Source organism: Primulina eburnea, chromosome 2 (assembly GCF_022965805.1).
Source record: "Primulina eburnea isolate SZY01 chromosome 2, ASM2296580v1, whole genome shotgun sequence".
Classification (NCBI taxonomy): domain Eukaryota; kingdom Viridiplantae; phylum Streptophyta; class Magnoliopsida; order Lamiales; family Gesneriaceae; genus Primulina; species Primulina eburnea.
In genome coordinates this window covers 33,307,926-33,333,242 of record NC_133102.1, presented here as the reverse complement: position 1 = coordinate 33,333,242, position 25,317 = coordinate 33,307,926, and the positions used below count along the sequence as shown (strand labels likewise).

Sequence of the window (25,317 nt, the reverse complement as noted above, 5' to 3'; positions counted from 1 at the left end):
CAATTTCTGCAACCACATTTTCAAAATCAACAAATTTTTAAAAATTATGCACCTTATGTTCCTCCACCTAAAAGGAATTTGGAAGATTTATTGAATTCTTTCATTGTAAAGCAAGAGTCTATCAATACTCAAACTGCTCAAACCATGACAGATTTGAAAGATACTCTTGCTAATTTGCATCTGCACTTAATGTTCATGAAAAAGGTAAATTTCCTTCACAACCTCTGCCTAATCCCAAGGATCATCATTCACAAACTGGAACTTCTGGAACTCAACCGATGGATCAAGTAAAATCTGTTATTACCCTTCGAAGTGGTAAGGTTGTGGAAAAATCCATTCTTGAACCTTGTGAAGATGATGATAAATCAACTTCAAAGGGTAAGGAAGTGGAACCCATAACTTGCGAAGAGGAGGTTCAACAGATAGTGTCACCACCATTCCCTCATGCATTGAAAAATACAAAAAAATCAAATTTGAATTCTGATATATATATATATATATATATATATATATATATATATATATATATATATATATATATATATATATATATATATTTTTAAACAAGTAAAAGTTAATATTCTTTTATTAGATGCAATAAAACAAGTACCATCATATGCCAAATTTTTGAAAGACTTGTGCACTGTGAAAAGAAAATTGAATGTGAAAAAAAAAAGCATTTTTAACCGAACAAGTAAGTGCAATCATTCAAAATAATAATACTTTGAAATACAAAGACCCGGGTTGTCCTACTATTTCTTGTATTATTGGAGAACGAAAAATTAAAAAGCATTGCTTGACCTTGGAGCTAGTGTAAATTTACTTCCATATTCAGTTTATCAAGAACTCAATCTAGGCGAGTTAAAACCTACTTCGGTAACACTTTTACTTGCTGATAAATCTGTTAAAGTGCCAAGAGGTATGGTAGAAGACGTGTTGGTCCAAGTTGATAACTTTGTATATCCTGTCGATTTCATAGTTTTAGATACACAACCTATTGAAGCTTGTAATACAATTCCTGTAATTTTAGGTCGTCCATTTTTAGCAACTTCTAATGCTCTTATAAATTGTAGGAATGGAATAATGAAGTTGTCATTTGGTAACATGACCTTGGAGCTTAATGTGTTTAATCTTTGTAAGCAACCACATGACAAAGGAGATGAAAGTGAAGATGAAAATCTTATTGAAACTCTTGTGGAAGAAAACATTCAAGAAGGGAGTACTCGTGATCAATTAGATATTTGTTCAATTGAAACTGTTAAAGAAAATATTGAAATTGATCTTGATGATTTTATCAGGTATCACTCGTTACCAGGATCAGAGAAAGAATTCGATGCAAAATATGAAAACAAAGACGAACCACACATATTGGAGTTAAAACCCTTGCTAGAAGAATTGAAGTATGCATTTCTTGGAGAAGATGGAATATATCCGGTGGTAATTTCTTCCAAACTAGAAAGTGTTCAAGAAGGTAATTTGGAAGCTTTTGTTCATAAGCATGATCCGATGATAACAAAGATCAATTGGTTGCAATCAAGCAGTAAGAAAAGGAAGTTGGATCATTGATTCAAAAGTCGTGGATTGGTTTGCGTTTGTTTCAGTTTGTTATCTTCAATAAATTCCAGGTGATATCTCTTTCATTATGTACTCTTTATTAATAGTTATTTTGACATTAGGGACAATGTCATATTCTGATTAGGGGGAGAACAAACTTATAAAAAAAAATATTTAAAAAAAATATAAAAATATATATATTATTTTATAATAAAATCATGTTTATTGCTTGTATCTTTGTAATTTTTGCAAAAATATCATACATTACATATTTGAAAGGTTTAAATTAGAAAATGTATTAATCTATCTAAGGATGTTTAATTTTTATTTTAAAAAAAGTCAATTTTAATATTCTGATCAATATAAAAATATGATTTATGAAATCTTTCTGAGTGATTAACCATTGTGATAAAATCAGGTATTAAAGTATATGGCCTAAGATATACCTTATAAGAGTGCCTAAAATTTTAAACTCACACATATTTTGTGAGTGAGTGGAGAGGACTGAGAAAACAGCTTTCGAGCCTTTATTGATCATGAGATAGACTATCTATTGTTTTGATCTTGAGTTCTTATTTTGAAAAAAAAAATGATATTTCCTGAAAAAAAAAAGAGGAGAAAAATACAAAAAGAAAGATATTGAAGATCTATGTAATTTTTAAGTTATATTCTACGACCCATATATCTCTCATAAAAAAATAAAAAAAAAAAAAGAGAGAAATTTATTGTACAAATTAAATAAATATGTAGTCAAGAAGCATAAACTTAGTCTGATTCCATGATGTTATGAAAAAAAAGAAAAAAATATATAATAAGAACAACTAGATTTTGAATCAATGTATTTTCTATCTTTTGATTAGTTTGGCTCGTCTGTCTGTCTGCATTCTGTAAACCATTTTTCTGAGCATTTATCTGTATTCCAACTCCATGAGAGAAATCGTTGCCATAAATTGAAACATTTATTAACCTATGAGGATATGGAGTTGAGACTCTTACTATGAATTTCTGAAGGTCGTGTACATTTAACTACCTGAAATAAGCTTTGAATTGATCATCTCAAATTATTTCATAAATTATAATTATGATGATCTTGATATAATTTTGACAGTTTTCAAATTTAATTTAAACACTTAGATAGTTCTGATTACATTTCTATTTAAATTAATCAATATGTTTTGTATTGCTATTAACGCTTAAATTGCTAGGATCTAGCAATAAGCTGGTTAGGAGTGTGATAAACATAAAAATTGTACATTAATTAAATGTTTTATAATATAAATATATAGTTTTTGTTTTATTAAATGTTTAAATATTATATGTTTTATAATAAATTGTATAAAATATAAGTTGTTGTGTAATTACAAGTTTTTACTATTTTTTACAGGTTCGATAAAACAAGAATAAACTTTGAGTTTCAAATGGGATTAAGATGATTCTTGGACCTGTAGAAAGTTGATGTTAATATCTACAATATTGATGGCAAACATGAGATAAAAATCTTCTCACAAGTGGGATCAAATTAAGCAACAAATAAAATTACCAAAGGAGTGACAGTTTTACCATGCTCTAGTATTTTGACCATATCTCTCAAATTACTTGGTCAAATGGTTTGAAAAAAATACCACAACTAGACAACTCAATTATCCACATGTTTATTTTTATGTGAAGAAGCAAATTCGGAGAAGAAGATTTTCAAAAGTGGCGTGTAATATAATATAATATCTTGGAACACCAATGAAGACTTTTGTGTAAAAAAATAATATTTTTTTTGTGGTTGTCTCCCCAAATTTGGCTATAAATAGGGGTGCATTGTAATGTATTGAGATATCCCTCATTCTATGAACAAACCTTTGAGTTCATAATATTTCTCTCTATATTTTTCATTTATTTCTTCATTTAAATATAATTAGCATGATAATTTCATATTCAAAGTTTTACACTTTGAATAATGAATAGCTAACTTCCTAAAGTTGAGATGAAAAGGTGAAACTCTTGGCATGATAATAAGTTTACTAAAAGGTAAGAATCTATGTTTTATATTATTTAATCATTATTTATTGTTTATGTTATATTTATTTCTTTAAGTATTTTTATACCCTACTTATAAGTGGGAGTTTTGATTTATTGTTGCTATATTTTACACTAAATTCTTGGAACCATTTAAATGTTACTTTGGTTTTACCAACCATTTAAAATGGGAACCTTGACTTACTATATATAAATATATCATAATATTAATTTATTGGTACCATTTAAATGTTAGTTTGGTTTTACCAACCATTTAAAGTGGGAACCTTGATTTAGTGTTTACAAATATATTGTAAAGCCCGAGAATTGAGTACCGTAATCTGAAATGAATAGGGTATATTTATCGTAATCTGAAAATTAATCTGAAATGATTTATTGATTAATGAATGGGATATAAACGGGACACGTGGATATTAGATTTTGAATTGAGGAGTATTGCTTGTGCGTGACCCGAAGGTCTCGCGCATATGCGCGGAAAGTGTGCGCGCATATGCGCGAGCCATGAGAGAAGCTAAGGAGGAAGTCCAGAGGAGTTGGCGCACATGCGCGATAAGAACGGGCGCACATGCGCGCAACTGGCAGAGACTTTGGCGCATATGCGCCGGATGGAGGTGCGCATATGCGCGAATGGAGATACGCCGAGACAGTAGGTCTCGCGCATATGCGCGAGACTTGGGCGCGCATATGCGCGAGTCATGCAAAACGTAAAGAAGCCACGTTTGTATGCAGGCGTGAGACGTATATATATATATATATATATATATATATATATATATATATATATATATATATATATATATATATATATATACAAACGTTGATAGATTCATTCGGAGGAAATCGAGAAAAGCTTCTGTATATATGTTGAAAATCCTTACGCCTTTTTGCGAGAAATCCGTCCTTCTGATTTTAAATCTGATGACAGTATCGTGTTCCTAGCGACGACAGCTACAACTGGACGTAAGTTTTGTTACGTTTAGACACGATTTGAAATTATGATATTGTCAGAATGAGATAGAATTCATATATGATGTTCTTGTCATGTTAGACACCATAAAATCGAAGTCAGATTGAAGAACAGACTTGTTATGTTATTGTTATGATTTTGGAATCAATTTGACTGAGATTTCATATCAGATTTGTATTGTTATTGAGATTTTGAGTTGAACTGATACTGATTATGAGTTCTGGTATTATATCTGTGATGTTGGGACTGACGGGGTTATCGAGACTGTATTGTTATGCCGTCAAAACATCAGTTGATTGATATGGAACAGTTTCAGTAGTGACTTCGAATATATCAGGATATTATCGATATGGATTAAATTGTATATGATCCGATATTGATCAGTTTATGTTTTGATTTGTGCATTGATCAGAACAGATTCTGAATTGAGTTATATATTGATATTATATCTGTTCGGTATTGTTATTACCAGATTGGGAATGGACCGAGATAGAGTCGGGACTTCTTCTTCTTCTGAGCGAGAAGATAAAGGTATAAATCAATGTTGAGTTGGGATTTCACAACTCGAGTGAGGTTTGACTCGAGTTTCCCTAAATCACATACTTTATTTTATGGCATTGATATTTGCATTGATTGACTGATGTACTTGTTCTCTTGAATTATAGAAAGCAGGTATTAGTCGAGTAATCTTGTGACAGAAGTGCCTGATAGTGGTGGGATCGCCACGGGCACAATGCACGATGTCACAAGATAGTATAGGAATCTTGGGTCAGAGGTGCCTGATAGTGGTGGGATCGCCACGGGCACATTGCACGATGTCTCAAGATAGGATATTAGCGATAAAGCTACAGTCTATGACGGTTAGGTCAGGACAGCGGATGTTTGGTTATATCGAGTAAATAGAATTGGAATTTCTTCTATTACGGAATTCGATAGAGGAACACCATATATGGTTATATCGAGTAAATAGAATCACTGTTCCTTCTATTACGGAATTCGATATAGGAACACCACATCTGGAAATCGGGATCCCTAGGCTAGGATTGAATCTAGTCTAAAACGTAGAGTCACGAGTCTGAGTAACAGTTATATTTATTTATATTTATTGATGTTGATTTATGTTCCTGAATATGGTTCATGTCCCTTTATGTTCCTGATATTGGTACATGTTTAGAATAGGAGTTATTCTTGATATTGATTATGTTCCTGATTAGGGTACATGTTTAGAACATGATTTAGTATGGTATTGATTCATATCCTGATTTTGATACATGTTGGAATTGTTTGCTATATGCTTTTATATTGTTTATATGATTGCATGTATACATGATTTATACTGGGAATGTAGTTCTCACCGGAGTTATCCAGCTGTTGTCTTGTTTGTATGTGTGCATGGCAACAGGTGGGATAGGATCAGGGTCAAGAAGAGAACGAGGTTGGACTAGATAGCGTGGAGATCCGGGCTTCAGAAGCAACTTAGGATTCAGTACTGATATGTAGTTGAACCTAGTTGAATTATTGTAGATCATACAATAATTGTATGTTATGTTTAATATGTAATTTGAATTTAATTACATTACATTTCCGCTTTGTATTTCAAAAAAAAAAATTTAGACCCTGTTTATTATAATTGGTTAAAATATTCCTAAAGACGATTTAGGAATGAATTAGCTTCCGGGTCCCCACATATATATAGCACAATAAATACTTGACCACATTTATAAGTTTTAGTATATATTATATACTTATAAGATAATAATATATAACATAATATAAATATGATTATTTAATATATTGGAACCATTTTATTAAGTGGATTTCAATATTGTTCGTTAATGTTAACTTTATTAAAATACCAAGAGTGGATCCTTTAATCTCAACTACTTAAATTAAAATCTGAACAATTAAAATTTACCCATTAAAGATTCAAACAATTAAAATAAAAAAGAAACAAAAACAAAAACAAAACAAAAAGACATTGTAGTGGACTTGTAATTACCTTAGCTTCGCTGTGGATACGATATCGGACTCACCGAATTATACTACTTGTGGACAACCTGCTCTTGGGAGTGCAACAATCAGAGTCGCAACATTGTGTTCAATGCTATCTTCAATCTGTCAAAGCTCTCCTGAAAATCAGATCCCCATACAAACTTAGCATTCTTCTTTGTCAAGGCGGTCATAGGAACCACAACCGAAGAAGCCCTGAATGAATTCCTGTAGTAACCTGCTCAACCCAAGAAGCTATAGATCTATTTCGCGCTCTTAGGCGCTGGCCAATCTCTGATTGCCTCTAACTTACTAGGGTCAACCTCAATACAATCCCGAGATACAATGTGGCCCAAGAATGCCGCTCGATCAAGCCAGAACTCGCACTTACTGAACTTGGCATACATTCGTCTATCCTGTAATGTCTGCAGTACGGTCCTCAGATGCTGGCTATGCTCCTCTCTGCTCCTCGAATAGATCATGATGTCGTCAATGAAAAGTATGACGAACTGATCCAAATACGGCTGAAACACGCGATTCATGAGATCCATGAAGATCGCTGGCACGTTCATCAAACCGAAGGGCATCACCACAAACTCATAGTGTCTGTAGCGCGTCTGGAAGGCTGTCTTGTGCACGTCAGACTCTTTCACCTGCAGCTGATGGTATCCGGATCGGAGGTCTATCTTCGAGAACACCGATGCTCCCTGAAGCTGATCAAACAAATCCTCGTTCCTCGGCAACGAATACTTATTCTTAACTGTGACTCTGTTCAGCTCTCTATAGTCAATGCAAAGCCTCATACTGCATCCTTCTTCTTGACAAACAGTATCAGTGTGCCCCATGGAGAAAAGGTAGGGCAAATGAAACCCTTATCTAGCAAATCTTGTATATGGTCTTTCAGCTATTTCATCTCTACAGGTGCTAGATGGTAGGGTGCCTTAGATAACGGTATTGTCCCTGGCATGAGCTCAATAGAGAAGTTCAACTATCTATCTGGTGGAATTCCTGAAACATCATCAGGGAAAACACTGGAGAACTACCTGACCAAATCCACTTCCTCGAGCCTCTGACTTACTGGCCCCGACACTGAGACAACGCTGGCTAAGAATGCCTGCAACCTCTCTTGATAAGCTTCCTAGCACACATGCAGGAAATGACGTGCGGCAACTGCTGGTGTCTGGCTGCCTCAAAAACAAATGGCCTACCACTGGGCGGTCGGACAGACACTGACCTTTGTCGAAAGTCTATGACAGCTTTGTTCAACAAAAGCCAATCCATACCCATAATGATGTCGAACTCCGGCAATGGTATCACTATCAAATCTGCCTACATCGTATATTTCTATAACTGAAGCTCCAATCTCTTCACTATCTAGGAAGTGAACATATGATCTCCGGATGGGATCGATACTCTGAACCCTGAATCCATCGCTACTGGTATGATTCCTAGTCTCTTGACGAAAGATTCGGACATAAACAAATGTGTAACCCCTGAATCTAGCCATGCATGCATGGCTACACAAGCAATATTATCCTCCCGGTGATCAAAGTATTATCTGGCTCCGCATCAGGCTCCTCGGAATGCATCACATAAGCTCGGCCAGTAGTGGGGTCCGTGTTATTAGGGCATTCCGCTGCTTTGTGACCCTCCTGCCCGCAATTGAAGCATCTGTATGTCCCCCAAAAACACTTGCCGACATGGAACTTTTTGCACTGCGGGCATAGCTGTCTGTCATCTGGTTTAGGCGCCCCTGAAACTTGAGGAGGTCTCTGATGTTGGGGCCTCCTAACCTTACATTGGGACTTCTTCTGCCCCTGCTTCCTCCCCGAATATTGTTTCTTCTGCGGCTGGGAGCTAGACTGAGTCTGATGTCGCTTCCTCTGCATCTCAAAGTCTATTGTCCCACAGAGTCTGCTCCGCCTGAAAAGCGCAGGCAGTGGCCTCTTAATAACCTACCAGCCTCATCAGCATGACGTCGCGGCGAAGGGTGGGTCTCAGTCCATCTAAGAAATGCCTCAGCTTCTGGACGACATCTCTCGATATCATGGGCACAAAATAGCAGTCCCTGTCTAACTTGCGGATAAACACCGCCATAGACTAGTCCCCCTGGCGGATACTCATAAACTCCCTCGTCATGCGGCCCCTGACGTCAGCTGGAAAATACTTTCCAAAGAAAATCTCCTTAAATCTGGTCCAAGTGAGAGTAGCCACATCCATTGCATGTGCAGCTCCCTCTCACCATAGGGACGCGTCATCCCTCGGCATATAAATGGCGCACCTGGCCTGGTCGTCATCTCTCATCTGTAGGTACTCAAAATGCAACTCCAGAGACCTAATCCTTCCATCTGCCACGAATGGATCGGTGGTACCCCCGAACTCCTTCGGGTTAAGCCGACCAAACTTGTAACCGAAAAACCAACCTACGTAAACCACATGTATGCAAATTATTTTAAATTCTTAAGTGCTTTATTTAATTGATTTTAAATGCTTGCATAATATTTATTATATGATTAAAAATATGATTGCATGATTAAATGTTAATATGACATGATTTCATGACATTGAAGGATTTTTCCTATTATTCGATAATAAGCACGGGAAAGGAGACCGTGGACGACCAAGACAAGAATACTTATTTTTATTAAATAATTGAAAGGATTCCTAATATGAATAAAAATGATTTATTTTTTCTAAAAATGTTAGAGTTCAAATTATTTTATGAGTCGAGCTCGATTTTTCCCGGGAAGTCGGTTTTGGGCAAACAAGGAGTTTTAAAAGATCAAAAATATTATTTTTGGGAAACTAATTTTATAAAATATTATGTTTTATTGAATAAGAGTTATTGGACCAAATTTAATTATTTAAAGTAGCCCTTAACCTTGCAAGCCCATTAGCATGTTGATTAAATTAAAAATAAGTTATATATGCTTTTAAAACACCATATTTTTCATACCATAGCAGCCGAAAACACACTCACACACAAAATAATTTCGAGAATTTTGGGAAGAAGAAAAGCTTGTGTTCTTCGTCGTCCGATCGTAAAAGTCGCACCCTCGCCAACGATTTATTATTCGAGCATTTAAACACAAAGGCACGTATTTCTAAACTCCTTCAAAACGTCATACAAATCATAATATGTGTGTTTTAATTGATTATGCATAAAAAAATATGGTTTTCTATTACTTTACGGTACGATATATATTTTCAATATTTTTACGATTTTACGCTTGTTGATGAAATGTTATGATTCCCGAGGGTTAAAGCTGCCAATATATGATGAAATATGTGAATTTAAAAGAAAACAAAATCTAGAAACCGTAGAAATCAATCAAGAAAAGAACCGTGGGTTTGTATGGGTTGTGCAAAATTCAAGGGACTCGGTTGCTATGCGTGTTCACGTGGGGCTCATCCAGGTCTTGAGTAGGGTGCGTATGGGACGTGGGTTAGGGTCAGGAATTGTCCTAGCATGGCTAGGACTCCTTGGTCGCAGCTATGGAGGAGTCCCATGGAGCATGGACTCCTCGCGCGAGCTTGTGTTGTTGGCAGCAGCCAAGGGGGCTTGCGGCTAGGGCATGGAGGCTCATGGTGGGTCGTCTAGAGTCTAAGAAAGGTGGTCCAGGGTTGGGGCAGGGGCTGGAGTGACTTGGTTGCTTGCTGGCTCGAGAAAACGTGAGAAGCAACTTGGGCATGCGCGAAGGCTGTTGTTCACTTGCAAGTGGCTCGTGCGTGGGTTGAAGGGTGCGTGGGTTCAAGGGTCTGGGCTTGTTTGGGTCTGGGCGTGGTCCAGGGTTGGTTAAGGTTTGGTGGGCTCGGTGGTGGCTCGGTTGGAAGACTCCTAGTGTGGCTAGGAGTCCTTGGGCGAGAAAGCTTCAAGAGTGCAGTTCGGGTTCTGGTTCCACTAGTGTTTGAGCGAGCTAGGGTCTGGTTTTATGGGCTAGTCTTGGTCGGTAGGGTTCCTAGATGGGTTGTCTCGGGTTTGGCTCGAGGTGGCTCGACCATGGCTCGACTACATTGGAAGGTGGCTCGATGTGTTCCTTGAAGGGTCAAACTCGAGATTTATAAGAATAAAATTGAAACCATGGGTCCACGGGTGTAGTTCATGGCTCACAATGGTAGAATAGGTAATAAAAATGTTATGTTTAAACTTTGGGAAGAAAAGAATGAGTTTTGAAATTATCCGGAATTTAATCGCCTCACGAAACATTAATTAAAGAATTAATTGAAAAGCCTCTAATTAAGCCGAATAAAATTATGAAAAATTATATTTAAGCTTAAATAATTATTTGGAATAAACCATGTCATTAAAAGCAATAAAAAGATAAAATCGAGAATATTTACGTCTATGACAAAACGGTAATTTCACACTTGGAAAATACGTAAAAGTTTGGCAGCTTCCCGAAGGATCATAACGCATGTTAAATAATATTTTATGATTTGAAATGATGATTTTTATGAAAATATAATATTTTATGATTTATGGTAAAGCTGTGCAATTTATATTGTTTAAAACCTATTTTTGGGGAGCTATGATATTTTATGATTTTAAAAGAAAATGAAAAATGTTTTGAGGGATGTGAATTGACTGTGACAAATTATATATGATATTGTGGGATGTCGTGAGGGGAAAAGGCCCAAGAAGGGGCCCATTTACGGGAGAAGGTCTCAGAGGGATCCCATTTATAGGAAAATGCCCCAGAGAGAGCCCGTCTATGGGAGAAGGCCCCCGAAGGAGCCCCGACGATCATATTTTCATGGTGGAGCCTAGTGCCCACCCCGATGGACCATGTGCAGCTGAAGATCGATCAGTTGACCAAAGGATAAATGCTAGTCACTTTCGATGATCAAACTTCACCCAAAATGATAAAAGATTGAAAGTTTTACGATTAAATTGATATATGATATATGATTTATACTTAAAAGCTTTTTAAATGATTTATTTATGCTTAAATGATTTTTAAATGATTTTAAATGGTTTATTCATGTTCAAAAGCTATTTTAAATTAAAGTATGATTTTAAATGCATGTGATTGTATATGTATTGTATGCTACTCATGTTTAGAACATCCTGAGTCATTAGACTCACTAGGTTCGTATGATGCAGGATTTGATGATTTTATGGGAGGCGATGACGATTCAGTAGATCGAGTGTAGCAGTATACTCCCGAGGGACCTTTATGTTTCCGCACTAGATTGTTAAATATAAGATTTAAAAGATTTATGTTAATGATTTTAGTAAAGATATTTTTATGCTTTAATTTTATTTTATTTGATATTTTAAAAGGTCGACGTAGTATTTTTCGTTAGTCAATGATTTAGGAAATTTTATTTGTGCCACTCGAGATTTAAATTGGTAAATTATTATGATTGTTGGATATGTTAAATCATTTAGTATTTTCGAGTTTATGATTTATGATTTTTTTTTAAAGTCGAGGTAGTTTCAGAACTGCTCATAAACATCAATATGTGAGCGGGGAGCCTGCTGAGTCTGCTCCATGAGCCTAACGATCCCCTCAAATACTTGGGTAGTGGGGTCCCCCAGCGGCGGCGGTGGCGGTCCTCTGCCACCTCCAGGAATCTCATCTTGCCTGTTTGTACTGGAAGCATGTCTGGGAGGCATATCTGAATACAGTGCAATTATAAATGTAACACATCATGAAATTAATCTAGTTTTTTTTTTAAAACAATAAATCCTTAAATTGTAAAAGCAGTTAAACATGTACAGTAAATCTTCGTAGATGCTTAAATCATGTTAACATCCAGGTGATAATAGTAAATCATTTAAAACATAAAAGCTTACAAACTTGAGCTTTGAAGACTGAGCTGCAGAAGCTAGCGGCGGCACAACCCTATGCAGGTCCCCTGCTCTGATACCAACTGAAACGTCTACTTATTTGAAAATGCGGAAATAATTTTATTTTTATTTTTTTTATAAAGCACACATTTTAAAAAAACAAGCGTTCGAACATTTTGCATGCATTCAGTCCTATTTAAAATATCATTTAAAATTAATCATAGTATTTGCCAATAATAATATAACGGAACATAAACAAGTAAAAATCCTAACGTCCAACAGTGAAATAAATCAGCGTACAAAAATACTCAAATCCCCTCAATCTCGTAAAATCATAAATGTGCGGAAACATGCGGTCATCGGGTGGTGTTGCCCCACCAAGCCTGCCGGCTCAGAGTTCGACACCTCCAGTCCCATCAATATCATGCTCACCTGCATCACACACGTCTAGTGAGTCTAAGGACTCAACACACCTGTTCCAGAAATAGCAATTAGATATACATCTCACACAACAGTGAAAAATATTCTATAATCAACATACCTTTCATGAACTTTAAAAGATAATGTAAACATGTCGTATGAATTTCGTGACATGTCAAAACAGCTCATCATTAACCATCATTCATCGTTCATCATTTGCTTTAGTGAATTCAGTTAATTAGTGATGACTATCGCACATCATTCATCATTTACGATGGATCCATAATACATGGAACCGCAGTACCCAGCGGCTATCCGACATCAGTGACAGTGTTACCCATCCATTGTGCCTATACCTCATAATCATCATTTACATATATATCTTAAGCATTTAGATATACTTTGATAGCCACAACTAATTCCAATTATTCAAAACATCACCATTTTCATCACTTATCAAAATTATGCACATGCCTAAATTTTCTTAAAATCAAGCAAGCAGCGTATATTTCAGAAATTCATAAAAATCACGATCATGATGCATAAACATTTAAAAACATGACAAAATGTGCTCAGGGCGCTGCCAGGACTAAAATCTCACCCCGGGTGTAAAATGACAATTTTGCCCATGAAAAGGCAAAATGAGTGTTTTACCCCTAGACCTTTAAATTTTGACCCGAAGCTCACCAAACTCCTTAAAATATCCCAAAAAATATTTAATTCTATTTATTAGATGTAAACTCGACTCGTTTCGAAACTTAATCGATTCATTTTAAAACTTGGACCGAGGTCCTGGTTTTAACCTGAATCGACTCGAAACTTAAACAATTTTTTTCCCAACTTTTTACCACACCTTATAAACATCAATAAGGCCCTTACAACCTCAAAACCAGACCCCTAGACTTTCGAATAATAGGACATTATGCTGCTGAAATTTCGCACCTTCCCTTTTTTACAAACCCTAGTACGCTACTTTTCATTTTGCGGTCCTAGCCCACAACTGATGGGACCAGCCAAGACTCAGCCTTCCCTAGACCACCCTAGGACTCCTCTGGACCCAATGAATCCATGGATACACTCCCATGCAAGCCACAGCTCAACCCCGATCGCTAATCCCCAAGAGAAGCCAAACTGTGGCCAACCCTCCTAGTCCCCGATCGATCGGCTTCCGAGGTGGATCCAACAGTAATCAAGCCCTCTTCAGCCATGTCTTAGACCCATCATAGTCTGGTCTAGGCCTTGGATCGGCCCTTGCACCGCCGGCTCCAATCCTTTCACTCGATCTTCCCAAACCGAGCAACCCGAGAAGCCATCGATGCGGACGCTTCCTCACACCCTCAGCCACCTATGACTCCATCAACTATCCCTATAATCCTCAACGTAAACAACCCCTTAACACTAGGATCTTGCAGCCCTCTTACATAAAATGCAAGAAAAACGTGAGTATAATACAATACAATGAAAGATTCATGTCATGTTGAAGCGAAAACACCACAACATGAAAGATCTTTAAATTTTCGAACACACATAATAATTCCAGCATATAATGGCATGTATGAAGAGAAAATGGGAGGTACAAGAGTGCCTTGATGTAATTTACGCAATAAGATCGAAGAAACGAGCATCGAGGAATTGCCGGAGGAATTTTTTTTTGAAGGAAAAAGCTTGGCCGAGACTTTCAGTTGCAATTCACGAGGGGAGGTGTTGCTGAAGGAGAGGTGTCGGTTGTTGAGTGAGGGTTAGGGTTAAGGATAGATTAGTATAATATTTAAGTAGTAATTAAGGTGTAAATGGGCCTTAGTGGGGCTTTTAAAAGAATTAAAGAATTAAAAGGGTTTCAAGCCCATTAAGTAATAAAAATAGGTCTATCAAGTTCAAACACACTCCTGAAAAATATTTTGTTTTGGTAAGTTTTTAAAAATATTGCTCGAACCCTCAAAAGTCATTCGTTTCGATAAAATTTACGTACTGATTAAAAATATGCTCTGGCAGGTAAAAATATCCAACAAAGCCCATTTTTGAAAAATATATTTTAAAACAACTTATATTCATTAATAAAAATTAATCATGTACTTAAAATAATTTTTCCTGATAATTCTCCGGTCTCCGTTCCTCACTCAAGCGCGAAATGCAACTTAAAAAAAATCCTAATGCATGAACTTTTAAAATATCAAGGAATAAATCTTATGATGCAATAATTATGCATAAAATTCATAAAATATAATTAAACACATAATTTAAATAAAAACTTAGATTGCATGCATTCAGGTTACGTCTATTAAATTTCCTAGACCTTACACGATAAGTGAGAATCACTTGGACAGTCCTTGGGAGGGTTATTTAGTGCATTATCACATGATCACATATATGTGTGAATGGATATATCCATGCCCTTGCCAATTAAACATGGAGTTTACCTACACATACTAGTCTCAAGTTCGAGCGACTTTTATCCTTGTTTAAGGCGACTGATCCGACTAAGAACCTGTTTAGAATATACGGTACACTTCCTAATGAGTTTCATGATCTTATGTTGTGACGCAGCCCTCATGGTACCTATTATATATTCATGGAATTTATCTATGCAGCTTTCAAAGATATACATATAAAGTATAATGCCATAATCGAATAAAATCATAAAATATTATTAAAATAAATGTTGTTTTATATTAGAGTCAATAAAGCCCGAGCCACAAGTTGGCTTGTCGGGCATCTGTTCTAAGAAAGATATGTCAAAAACTAATTGCAACTGATTTTGATAATCTCAAAGATAAAGTGTTCAAGGATCTCTCAGGTCGATCTAAATATGTCAACAAATTGTTTATCCAACTAGATTACATGAGAAATAATTGTGCATCAACTTCACAACTATCTACTATCATGATGCTCTTACACAGAACATGGATCTAGCTAGTGCATGACATTTAAAATTCGAAAATAGATTCGATTCACACATAGCTCTCTGCAAAGTTCGAAACTATGTCATTCCAGATGACTTCAGTTTTACGCATTATGAAAAGATATGTGGCTGTCCATGGTGTTGACAAAAAAAAGAAGACAAAAAGCAAGACAAGGATATTGAGTCTAAAGCTGAATCTGTTCCAAAGAAGTTACAGAAAAAGGTGAAGACATAGAACATAGATTATTGTTGTATTTGTTTATTTTATCAGTTTTCACAAGTTTTCAGTTTAATTATAGCTATATATCAGTTTCAGAAGTTATCAGTTTATTTGATATTTTGCTTATCAAAATTAATCGTGTAGTTTTTTGCTTGAAGATAAATGGACTTATTGACTAATTTTGTCAAGCAACAAAAAGGAAAAAATTATTACAACATTTATTTTTTGGTGTTAAGAAATGATTTAAAGTAAACTGATCTAAGCTAAACTGAACAAGCCTAAATCTGAGTCATTTAAACCAAACATAACTGACTATATCTATAAGCTAAACTGATATACCTAAATAGGACTGTTCAAACAAAATTGACTATGACCTAAACTGAATTATATTAAAAGACTTTTTATCAAAATATTGATTTAGAGATCGTCATTCATTCTCAAGGACATCGGTTTATATCATAGAGCTAAACTTATTATTGGAAATTTTTTTTACGTACCTTGTTGATACAGTCAAATTCAACCGCAGTACATTTTCTACCGATGTCAGAGAATGTTGACTTGGACAAAAGACGCATCAACAATTGTCCTTACTTTGAACGAACTTTTTTGAGTTTTGGGACCGTTGCTATTTGAAGTCTAAACAGAGATGAAGATCGGTTGAGAAGAAGTAACGAACCTACAGAACAAAAGATTATACAATAGACATCTGATTCAAGTTTTCAAGCTTACAAAACTGATCATATACTCGATCAAAATTTAAAAAATTGTATCTGATTATTAGAGATCATTAAGTGCTAGGAGCATTCATTGTATCCGAGAAAAACCTTCTAGTGTGAGCCTTCCCAAAAGGAAGAAGGGATGGCGTAGGAGCATGAATTATTCGAACATCTAGAAACAAACTTGTTTACATTTTACTTTCAATTTACCATTAAGTTTACATAGTCAAGCCATTATTTGAGCTGTTCTAATCTAAATGTTTAGCTTATTTCCGCATATATTTTGTTAGCCAACTGACATTAAAAATTGAGAACACCAAGATCAATTTCTAACCAGACTGGATTATTTTTAAAGAAAGAAATATTAAGAAGTATTTTATTCATTCTTTCTTCTAAACATTTCAACCGATCCTATAAAAATAAAACATAAATTTATATTATATATTTATACATACATTATACAAATGTTCATACCCTTAATTGTGCGAATTTGTGACAGAAATTAGTTTTTACGAAAATACCATATATATTTAGATAATGAATATTATCTCTATAATTTACATATTTAACATAAATTCACGATCGTTATCCAATTATTAATTAAAAATTATGACAAAATATTATAAATCAATCGATCTGTGGATTCATATTCATAATAGTAACTACATATTGAATTCATTCATAAAAAAAACAACTTTCTCTTTTCATTTAATAAATCAAACATGTATATATTTTCAAGTTTTTTTTTCAAATTAATTTATGTGTTCATAAATATTCAATTATGTTAAGATATTGCGAGATAAAACTATTGGTCAATATATTATTTTTTAATTCTATATCTATAAAAATAATAATATTTAGGGCACACGCATAGTGTATGCCATGAGATGCTAGCAAAAAGATCATAACACATCACATACATCAAATTATCCAATTTTTTGTTTAGTAATGTAGGGTTCTTATATTTTTTTGATCTCACCTGTCCAAATCAATTTTGGACAATTAGGATTTTGAATCAAAGAATTTACTCTCTTTATTGTTACACAAACAACACAAACCATGAATAACTAACTAGATTGCAACATTTGTGCCACGACTTACGAAGTACTAGTGCGGAAAGTTGAGAGTATTTTGCCATCTACGACATTTTATCTGAAATTGGTAAAATTTCAGATAAAAATATATACAAATATAATAAAATAGAGAGATAAAAATAAAATAAAATATAATAAAACAAAATAAAACAAAATAAAATAAAATTGATGAGCAGGTGGGTTGGTCAACCGGATCGAGCTTTTCGGAGTTTCGGATCAAAGTAGATCTCTGTCCGAATTCACCAAAAAGAAGAAAACAGATTAGCTCTGGATTTGGGGGGTTGGGTTTTACACACATACATGCATGGCTCCTCTGTGCCTCTACTCCACTGGCCCGGCGTGGCCGCAACGAAATCACACAGGAATTCGAAATCACTTCTCTATTTGCAATTGCACTCCTCGAGCCCGATCCTTAATTTCGTCTTCTGATACGAGGAAAATGGGAGTATTTGTGCTGTCTGATTTGCACACGGATTACTCGGACAACATGAGTTGGGTGAGATCTTTGAAGTCCCGCAGTAGCGAGGATGTGCTTTTGGTTGCCGGTGATGTGGCCGAGACTTGCTCTAATTTCGTTCTCACTATGTCGCTCTTGAAGGACGAGTTCCATCGTGTTTTCTTTGTCCCGGGGAACCACGATCTTTGGCTACGGAGGGAGAAAGCTGACCACATAATCTTTCACTTCTCTCATTTATATTCTCGTTTTATAAAAAAAAAAGGGTAAGGAATTGGTAAGTATCAAATGATATAAATCCAGATATGAGTGAGTACAATTGCAAACTGCACAAAAGGATTTTGTTTATACCTCCTTACAAGTTTTTCTATGTGATTTTTATTGTTGTTCAGTTGGGTTCTCTCGATAAATTGGATAAGTTGCTGGATGCATGTGAGAGACTTGGAGTTGAAACTACACCTGGCATAGTTGATGGATTGGGAGTTATCCCATTGTACTCTTGGTATCATGAGGTAAATTTGACCTTGAATCTTCGCAATGCTGTATCAAATAACCTTTTTATTCTTGGTCTGAGTCCTCGGTTCATTTTCATGACCTGGCTTCTTCCAGAGCTTTGATGGGGAAAGGGACATAACTGGAGTTCACATCCCTTCCTTGGAGATGGTGATTAACTTTCTTTTTCCTAGTAAGGATTTCGTTTTTTTAATCCTCACCGGACACCTGTGCTCTCAGAAATTTAGATTTGAACCGCCATTTGATGTGTTCTGTTTCTCTGGTGCATTTGAACACTTAACTCTAGTCTTTACAACGGCCACATTGTGTAAACTTTATATATTTCTGTTGGAGAAAATCCACATAAATTATAAAATCCATAATGTTAAATCATTAAGAATTTGACTGAAAACTTAAGCGGAAGCATACCTGAAACTATAATTCTGAATTTTTTAGAACGCGTCTTGATCTTCTAGATCTACGTGTTTCTTTCTTGCGAGAATCCTTTAGTTTTCTTTTCGAACTATTTTCTTAATGTGAGAGAAAAATAGGGAACGTGAATGTGTGCGATCTGGAGACCATGGCCTATATTTAGATAATGTCTCTCGTTATCTTCTCCTATCATAAAAAAGTAAATTACGCTTATGTCTTTGCGCATTAAAAGCTTACAACCTATATACATTAAACTCCAATGACCTGAAATATTAATTGAACACTTTATTTTGGGCTTAACTTAACCGACAACCCACAATAAATAATTCACATATAAACCCATATAAATAAAATTTATCCAACAATCTCTCGCTTGGGCTATATGCCTAACCTTATAAATTATCTTTGTGAAAATAAACTTATGAGCTTAAAAATGTTGTCATTCCGAAATATATCTATAACTAATCTGGTCCATCAATCACATCAACATAGAATCAAAGCAGTATTCGCTACGCTCAAGGTAACTAGACCCATCAGTGGTCGTATATGCCAACGCAAATGAATGGCTTGGATTATGAAATGGATGTGTAGCCTGAGAATTTCATATAAGCTCAAGATTGAAATGCGCCACCAAAGCCATTATAATCCTTAAAAAGTCTTTCGAAGAAACCGAGAGAAAGTCTCTTTATAATCAATGTATTTTTTCTGTGTAAAGCCTTTAGCGACAAGTCGAACATTATATCTTTTCACATTGCCTTTTGAATGCCTCTTGGTTTTAAATACCATTTTCAACCAATGGGCTTTTCGTACCTTTAGGCAATGGTACAAGACCCCAAATGTTATTCTCTTTCATGAACTTTATCTCCTTATTCATGGCATCATTCCGCTTTTGATAGTTAGAACTTTCCATGGCTTGACGGAAATTGATAGGATCTCCTTCATCATTCCAATGTTTGCCTCATGTTCTTGAAGAAATACAATGTAATCATCTGGCATTGCATTTTCTGCTCTCTAATGGATCTCCTTAATGGCATAGGTTCTGGAGGTGCTTGAGTTTGTTCAGTTGGAATGGGAGGATCTCTAATATTGTTTCCTGTATTATGTCTTCGTCAAAGTAAGGAATGTGATCATAATCAATGTCCAATACAGCTGTGGGAATATTTACATATTCCTCTTCAAAGGCAATATCTTTTACTTATCTCCCCCCGCAAAATCAACATCCTCAAGTACCAGGCATTTTCCGACTAAAAAATCGACTTGCTTGTAGGATCATAAAACTTGTACTCCATGATGAAAATATTCAATAAAATGACTGTCTTTGAGCCCAATTTCTTTTCATTAGGTTTGTAAGATTTTGCCTTAGCAGGACATCCCCATACGTGCAAATCCTTAAGACTAGGCTTTTTGCCTGTTCCATGTTCACAAGGGGCTTTGATCGCTGCCTTAGTTGGGACCCTGTTAATGATATACGAGGTGGTCCTTAGTGTTTCACCCCAAAGTGATTCCAGTAAGGTGGAATGATTAATCATACTCCTCACCATGTCCTTAAGCGTTCTGTTTCATCTTTCAACAATACCATTCATAATGGGCGAACCTGGCATAGTATACTGTGGGACGATACCGCATTCCTCTAGGAATCTAGCAAAAGGTCCTGGACGTTGTTCACCTAAACTGTCATATCTACTATAGAATTCACCACCCAGGTTAGATCTGACGCTTTTAATCTTCAAGTCAAGTTGATTTTCAAATTCAGCTTTATAATTTTTGAACATATCTAATTACCGTGCTTTTTCATGAATGAGATAAATAATGTCATATCTTGAAAAATCATCTGTTAGCGTTATGAAATACTGTTGACCATTCCAAGAATCCGAAGAAAATAAACCACAAATATAAGTATGTATAAGTTATAAGACACCTGAACTCCTGTTGACTTCAAATCTCTTTTTGTTGGTTTGTTTTTCCTTTATACAATTAACACAATTATTAAAATGTATAATCAAAAGATTCGGGAATTTCGTCTGACTCAAGTCTCCTTATTCTTTTTTTAAAGATATGACCTAATCTCTTGTGCCATAATGCAACTGAATTATCACTGTTTAATTTTCTTTTGTACCCCTACTTATTTGCAGGGATTCATTAAATGAAGCCATAACATCCAAAAAATAAAGATTATAGTATCCAGTTAATAATGAACGAGAATCAACCAATTTTCAATAATGAAACAAGCTGAATATTTCATTTCTAAATGAACAAGAATTACCGAATTTGTCCAATGCAGAAATAGAAATGAAATTCCGTCTAAAAATGATACAATGAATGTTTCAAAAATATCCAAATATATTCAAGTATTTAACAATAATTTAAATTTCCCTATTGCCTAAACTTCAACTTTGTTGCCTGTCCTTCGAGGTAGAGGCATAATGAACACTTTCTGTCTTGTCTTGCTTCAACCTTTCCTCTTCCTGAACACAGTGCGAGGCGGGTACCACAGCGCGCTTTCACCTGCTTGGATAGACTGTGGCGCGGGTCACGCCCAACTCGGTGCTGTCATGGTATCCTGGAAAACTGTATCCGCATGAAGCGTCGTTTTTTCAGCGCTGAAACGTTGTAGAAATTGGCCAGCGACCCTGTAGTTTCGAATTTATGAAGATTTATATATATATATATATATATATATATATATATATATATATATATATATATATATAAAATACTTAACCGTAATTCGAAACAATCAACCTGAATCCATGAAAAAATTGTTTAAACCAAAATATTTTCTAGATCTGAAGTCATATAAAAAAATTTCATATAAAATTTTCTTTTCTAGATCTGGATCCAAAAATATCCCAAACTTTAAACAAATCTCAATAATTTTCAGAGAATTAGGTATGTGATTGCGAACGATCTAGGAACTATGACCCATATACAAATAACGTATATCAATATCTTCTGATATTTCTGATTTAGCCCATCATAAAAATATAAATTATACTTATTTCTCTACATATTAAAGGATCACAACCTATTAGATTCACTAAAGTCCATACTTAATTATTCACATATAAGCTCATATAAATAAAAGTGATTCATCATTTTCATGATCCATATATTTGGGTGATTACACCTGTCCTGAGATATTGAATGTTGCGCTGTTAGGCATGCAAAGACTTTCATATATGCAAATGGCCTGATGATTTGAAAAAGGAAGAGTCTTCGCTTGCTAAGCATTTTGATGATTTGAATGACAAGAACTGGGACGTAGTCGAAGATATCCAGAAGAGATGCAGCCATATAATTTCATTCTCTCACTTTGTTCCGAGGTCAGTCAATCTTTTTTATGCCTTTAGAAGCTATTTGATTTTGTTGGGTACTCATGCACACACCATGACGTCTCAGAATTGTTACCTCCTTTACAAGTGTTTTGTAGAATGAATTCGTAGATGCAGTAGCATCTTATAATTTATGTCGTCCATCCTATGTGCAATGTAAAGCTTGACTCAGTCTCTGATCATTTTTTTTGTGGACTCAATGCATTCCCTTAATTAGTTTGATATTCCCTTCTTTAAAATAGATTAGAACAGCTTACTGTGTCAATAAGCTTCAATTGGAAGTTAAAATATATGTAGCTCGATGTGCTTCCATTTATAAAGATATACTCCTTACTCAATTGGTTGTTTTTATTTAAAATAAAGTGATTTTAATTTTACTAACTCACCTTATTTGGAGGGACTTTTCGGATAAATTGGCTTCAACCAGTTAATCTCAATATCTGAACAGGCTGGATGTTGAATAAGCTGTGTCGGCATAGTTTATTTCTTCTGTTATCCTCTAAACTCGTAAAATGGGAACAGTATAATTGTGAAGTGCTGGGAAAGTTTTTTGTTTTTGGCTCTATTGTTTTCTGATATCTGCATTTATATCAATTATCACATATCAACGGATAAACCTCTTTATCCGTTGGCACAAGCATTTCAATTGGAGGAAATACATATTTGCAAACTCTTTTGTGCAGGCAAGAGCTGTGCCCTGAAAAAAGAATGCTTTTCTATCCAAATCTCCCAAAAATCATTGGTTCCATCTATCTTGAGAACAGAATAAGATGTATACATGGAGCTCGAGGGAGTCCATCAGCGTGTCATGTGTTCGGTCACACCCATTTTTGTTGGGATGCTATTCTTGATGGTATCAGGTAGTTATAATCAACTCCCCAATCACATATCCAACAAACAATTGTTTTCAATGTGTTAGAAAATCACTTAGATATTGTGTTGTGTAACTGAGTTTTCACTGTCTAGGTTATGGCTTCGTAACAGTTTATGTTTCAATATGTTTTTTGAAAGAAACACAACCTGTACCCAGAGGGCGGCTTGGCTCTGAGCCTCTATACTCTACGACTCTACCAGTAAATAAAATGCACAGGTCAAAGTATATACGGGGGAGAATTAGGCTGAAACTTCTTAGTGGAATACAAACAATACCAGACTACATAGCAATCTGGAATAAGAGAGAGCATAATCCTATCTAACATAAACCCAGTTCAATTATCTCTCAAAAGATAGCTAGGTTCTTCACAAAACACCTATTTGACTAAAACATTAATTACTGCATTGTTCTGTAGGTGTTGTATCACCCTCCCTATAGAGGTGAGAAAATGAGACTATCGATTAAATCCTTGTTTTGATGATTAAATGCAGGTATGTGCAAGCGCCATTAGCTTACCCAAGGGAACGACAAAGGAAAATGAATGGAGGTGAAGAATGGCTGCCATTCTGTATATACGAGGGTGGACATTTTGCAGAGAAACACTCCCCTTGCTATTGGTCTGATTATTACTCAATCAACCCCAGAACTCCTGATATCATTGAGCTTGCCCCTTGGGTTGCCAGGTTCTACAATACTAAAAAGTAGGATGATAGATGAATTATTATATTGTTAGTGTCCTTTTTTAGGCAAATGAGAAGATAGGGTCTCTGGTGCTGCATAGGATTTTATTCATTTCTTTGTCTTCTTTGTATTGGTATGCTGCAGCATCATAGTATATATGGACTTGTATCTTTTTATTTAAATAAATCACAGCTCAATTTTATTTAAATAAACACAAAAGATTTCCCAAATGATTCACAAGTAATAGAATAGTTGGTTTTGTACGACTAAGATAGTAGCTTTTCTTGCATCACATGGGGCGGAGGTTCTTTAATCGAACCTGTCATCATCTTTATAATCGAACCACTCCTCTTTATTAAGAGAAATGACCGTTCACCTAGAATCGAACTTGTCATTTATTGGTGTACTGTTTTCTCCAATCCAATACGCAATAGAAATTTAAATTTTTTTTTTTTTGACGGGCATCGTATGATTTAAACCATATTTGATTTACATTTACGTTTAAGAACACTGGACTCAAAATCAGTCCAAGATTAGTGACGTTGGTCTTTCTTATAAATTCTTACGAACGATCTGTTGGAATCAACCACCTTCGTCAATATTTTGAATTAGGTCAATGATAAGAATTTATAAGAAAGACCAACTTTACTAATCTTGACGATATGCTGAAATCAACCACTTTCTTCAATATTTTGAATTAGGTCAATGATAAGAAACTGGGTTTATCATATAGATCGTTTCGATCATCGGAATTTCAGAAATCCAACGACGGTGTGGCGAAGTCGGGGAAGCGGCGCTGTGGAGGAAGTTCCCGAAAATTGTGAGGGAGAGAAAATTTGTCGGTAAAAAGTTATAGGTGTTGTTCAACTACTGAATACACATATATTAAAAGTTTTTCCTGATCAAATCAAGAGTCTAAATTTTTCAGTTTCTACTTTTGAAAATACATGCATAATTAAATTATTATCAACTTTTGATAATACTGTTGAAAATAAGAGTTGAAATTATTGAATGTTGAAAATAAGAGTTGTAAATATTGAAAATTAGGGTGTGATGATGTCTGCAATGATATATTTATTTTTGGATTATTTCCAAAGAAATTTTATAAATAATTATCTCAATTTGTGAAGAAAAAACACAATTGAGTAGAGAAAATTTTATAAATTTTGTAGTTTAATATATTTTGTGAGTTTGAGATTTTTACTTTTTACCGTAAATTTTTACTTTTAACATGTTATTAGCACGATACTCGAAGATTCTCCATATTTTTCCAAGTTCCAAAACACAAGAAAAATATTAGAATATTCAAACGTAAGAATATTTATTTTACTGTTTATTTATTTTTATTGTGTATATATTTAATATATAATA

At 35.0% G+C, this 25,317-nt stretch overlaps 1 protein-coding gene across 1 annotated transcript; it reads left to right on the top strand.

Annotated features, from left to right (window-relative positions):
* Positions 1-18,120: 18,120 nt before the first annotated feature.
* Positions 18,121-24,177, top strand: LOC140824224 (uncharacterized). The gene is made up of 7 exons (XM_073185820.1): positions 18,121-18,294; positions 18,401-18,412; positions 18,528-18,647; positions 18,745-18,798; positions 22,219-22,382; positions 23,075-23,251; positions 23,757-24,177. The coding sequence occupies exons 1-7, from the start codon at positions 18,121-18,123 to the stop codon at positions 23,968-23,970; spliced, it is 915 nt and encodes a 304-aa protein (XP_073041921.1). The 3' UTR covers positions 23,971-24,177.
* Positions 24,178-25,317: the final 1,140 nt, after the last annotated feature.

Bases quoted from the DNA above. Each gene is read 5' to 3' on its own strand.
- LOC140824224 (XM_073185820.1), top strand. From the start codon at position 18,121: ATGGGAGTATTTGTGCTGTCTGATTTGCACACGGATTACTCGGACAAC. The intron at 18,648-18,744 runs GTAAATTTGACC...GGCTTCTTCCAG, and splicing joins TGTACTCTTGGTATCATGAG to AGCTTTGATGGGGAAAGGGA. The intron at 22,383-23,074 runs GTCAGTCAATCT...TCTTTTGTGCAG, and splicing joins TTCTCTCACTTTGTTCCGAG to GCAAGAGCTGTGCCCTGAAA.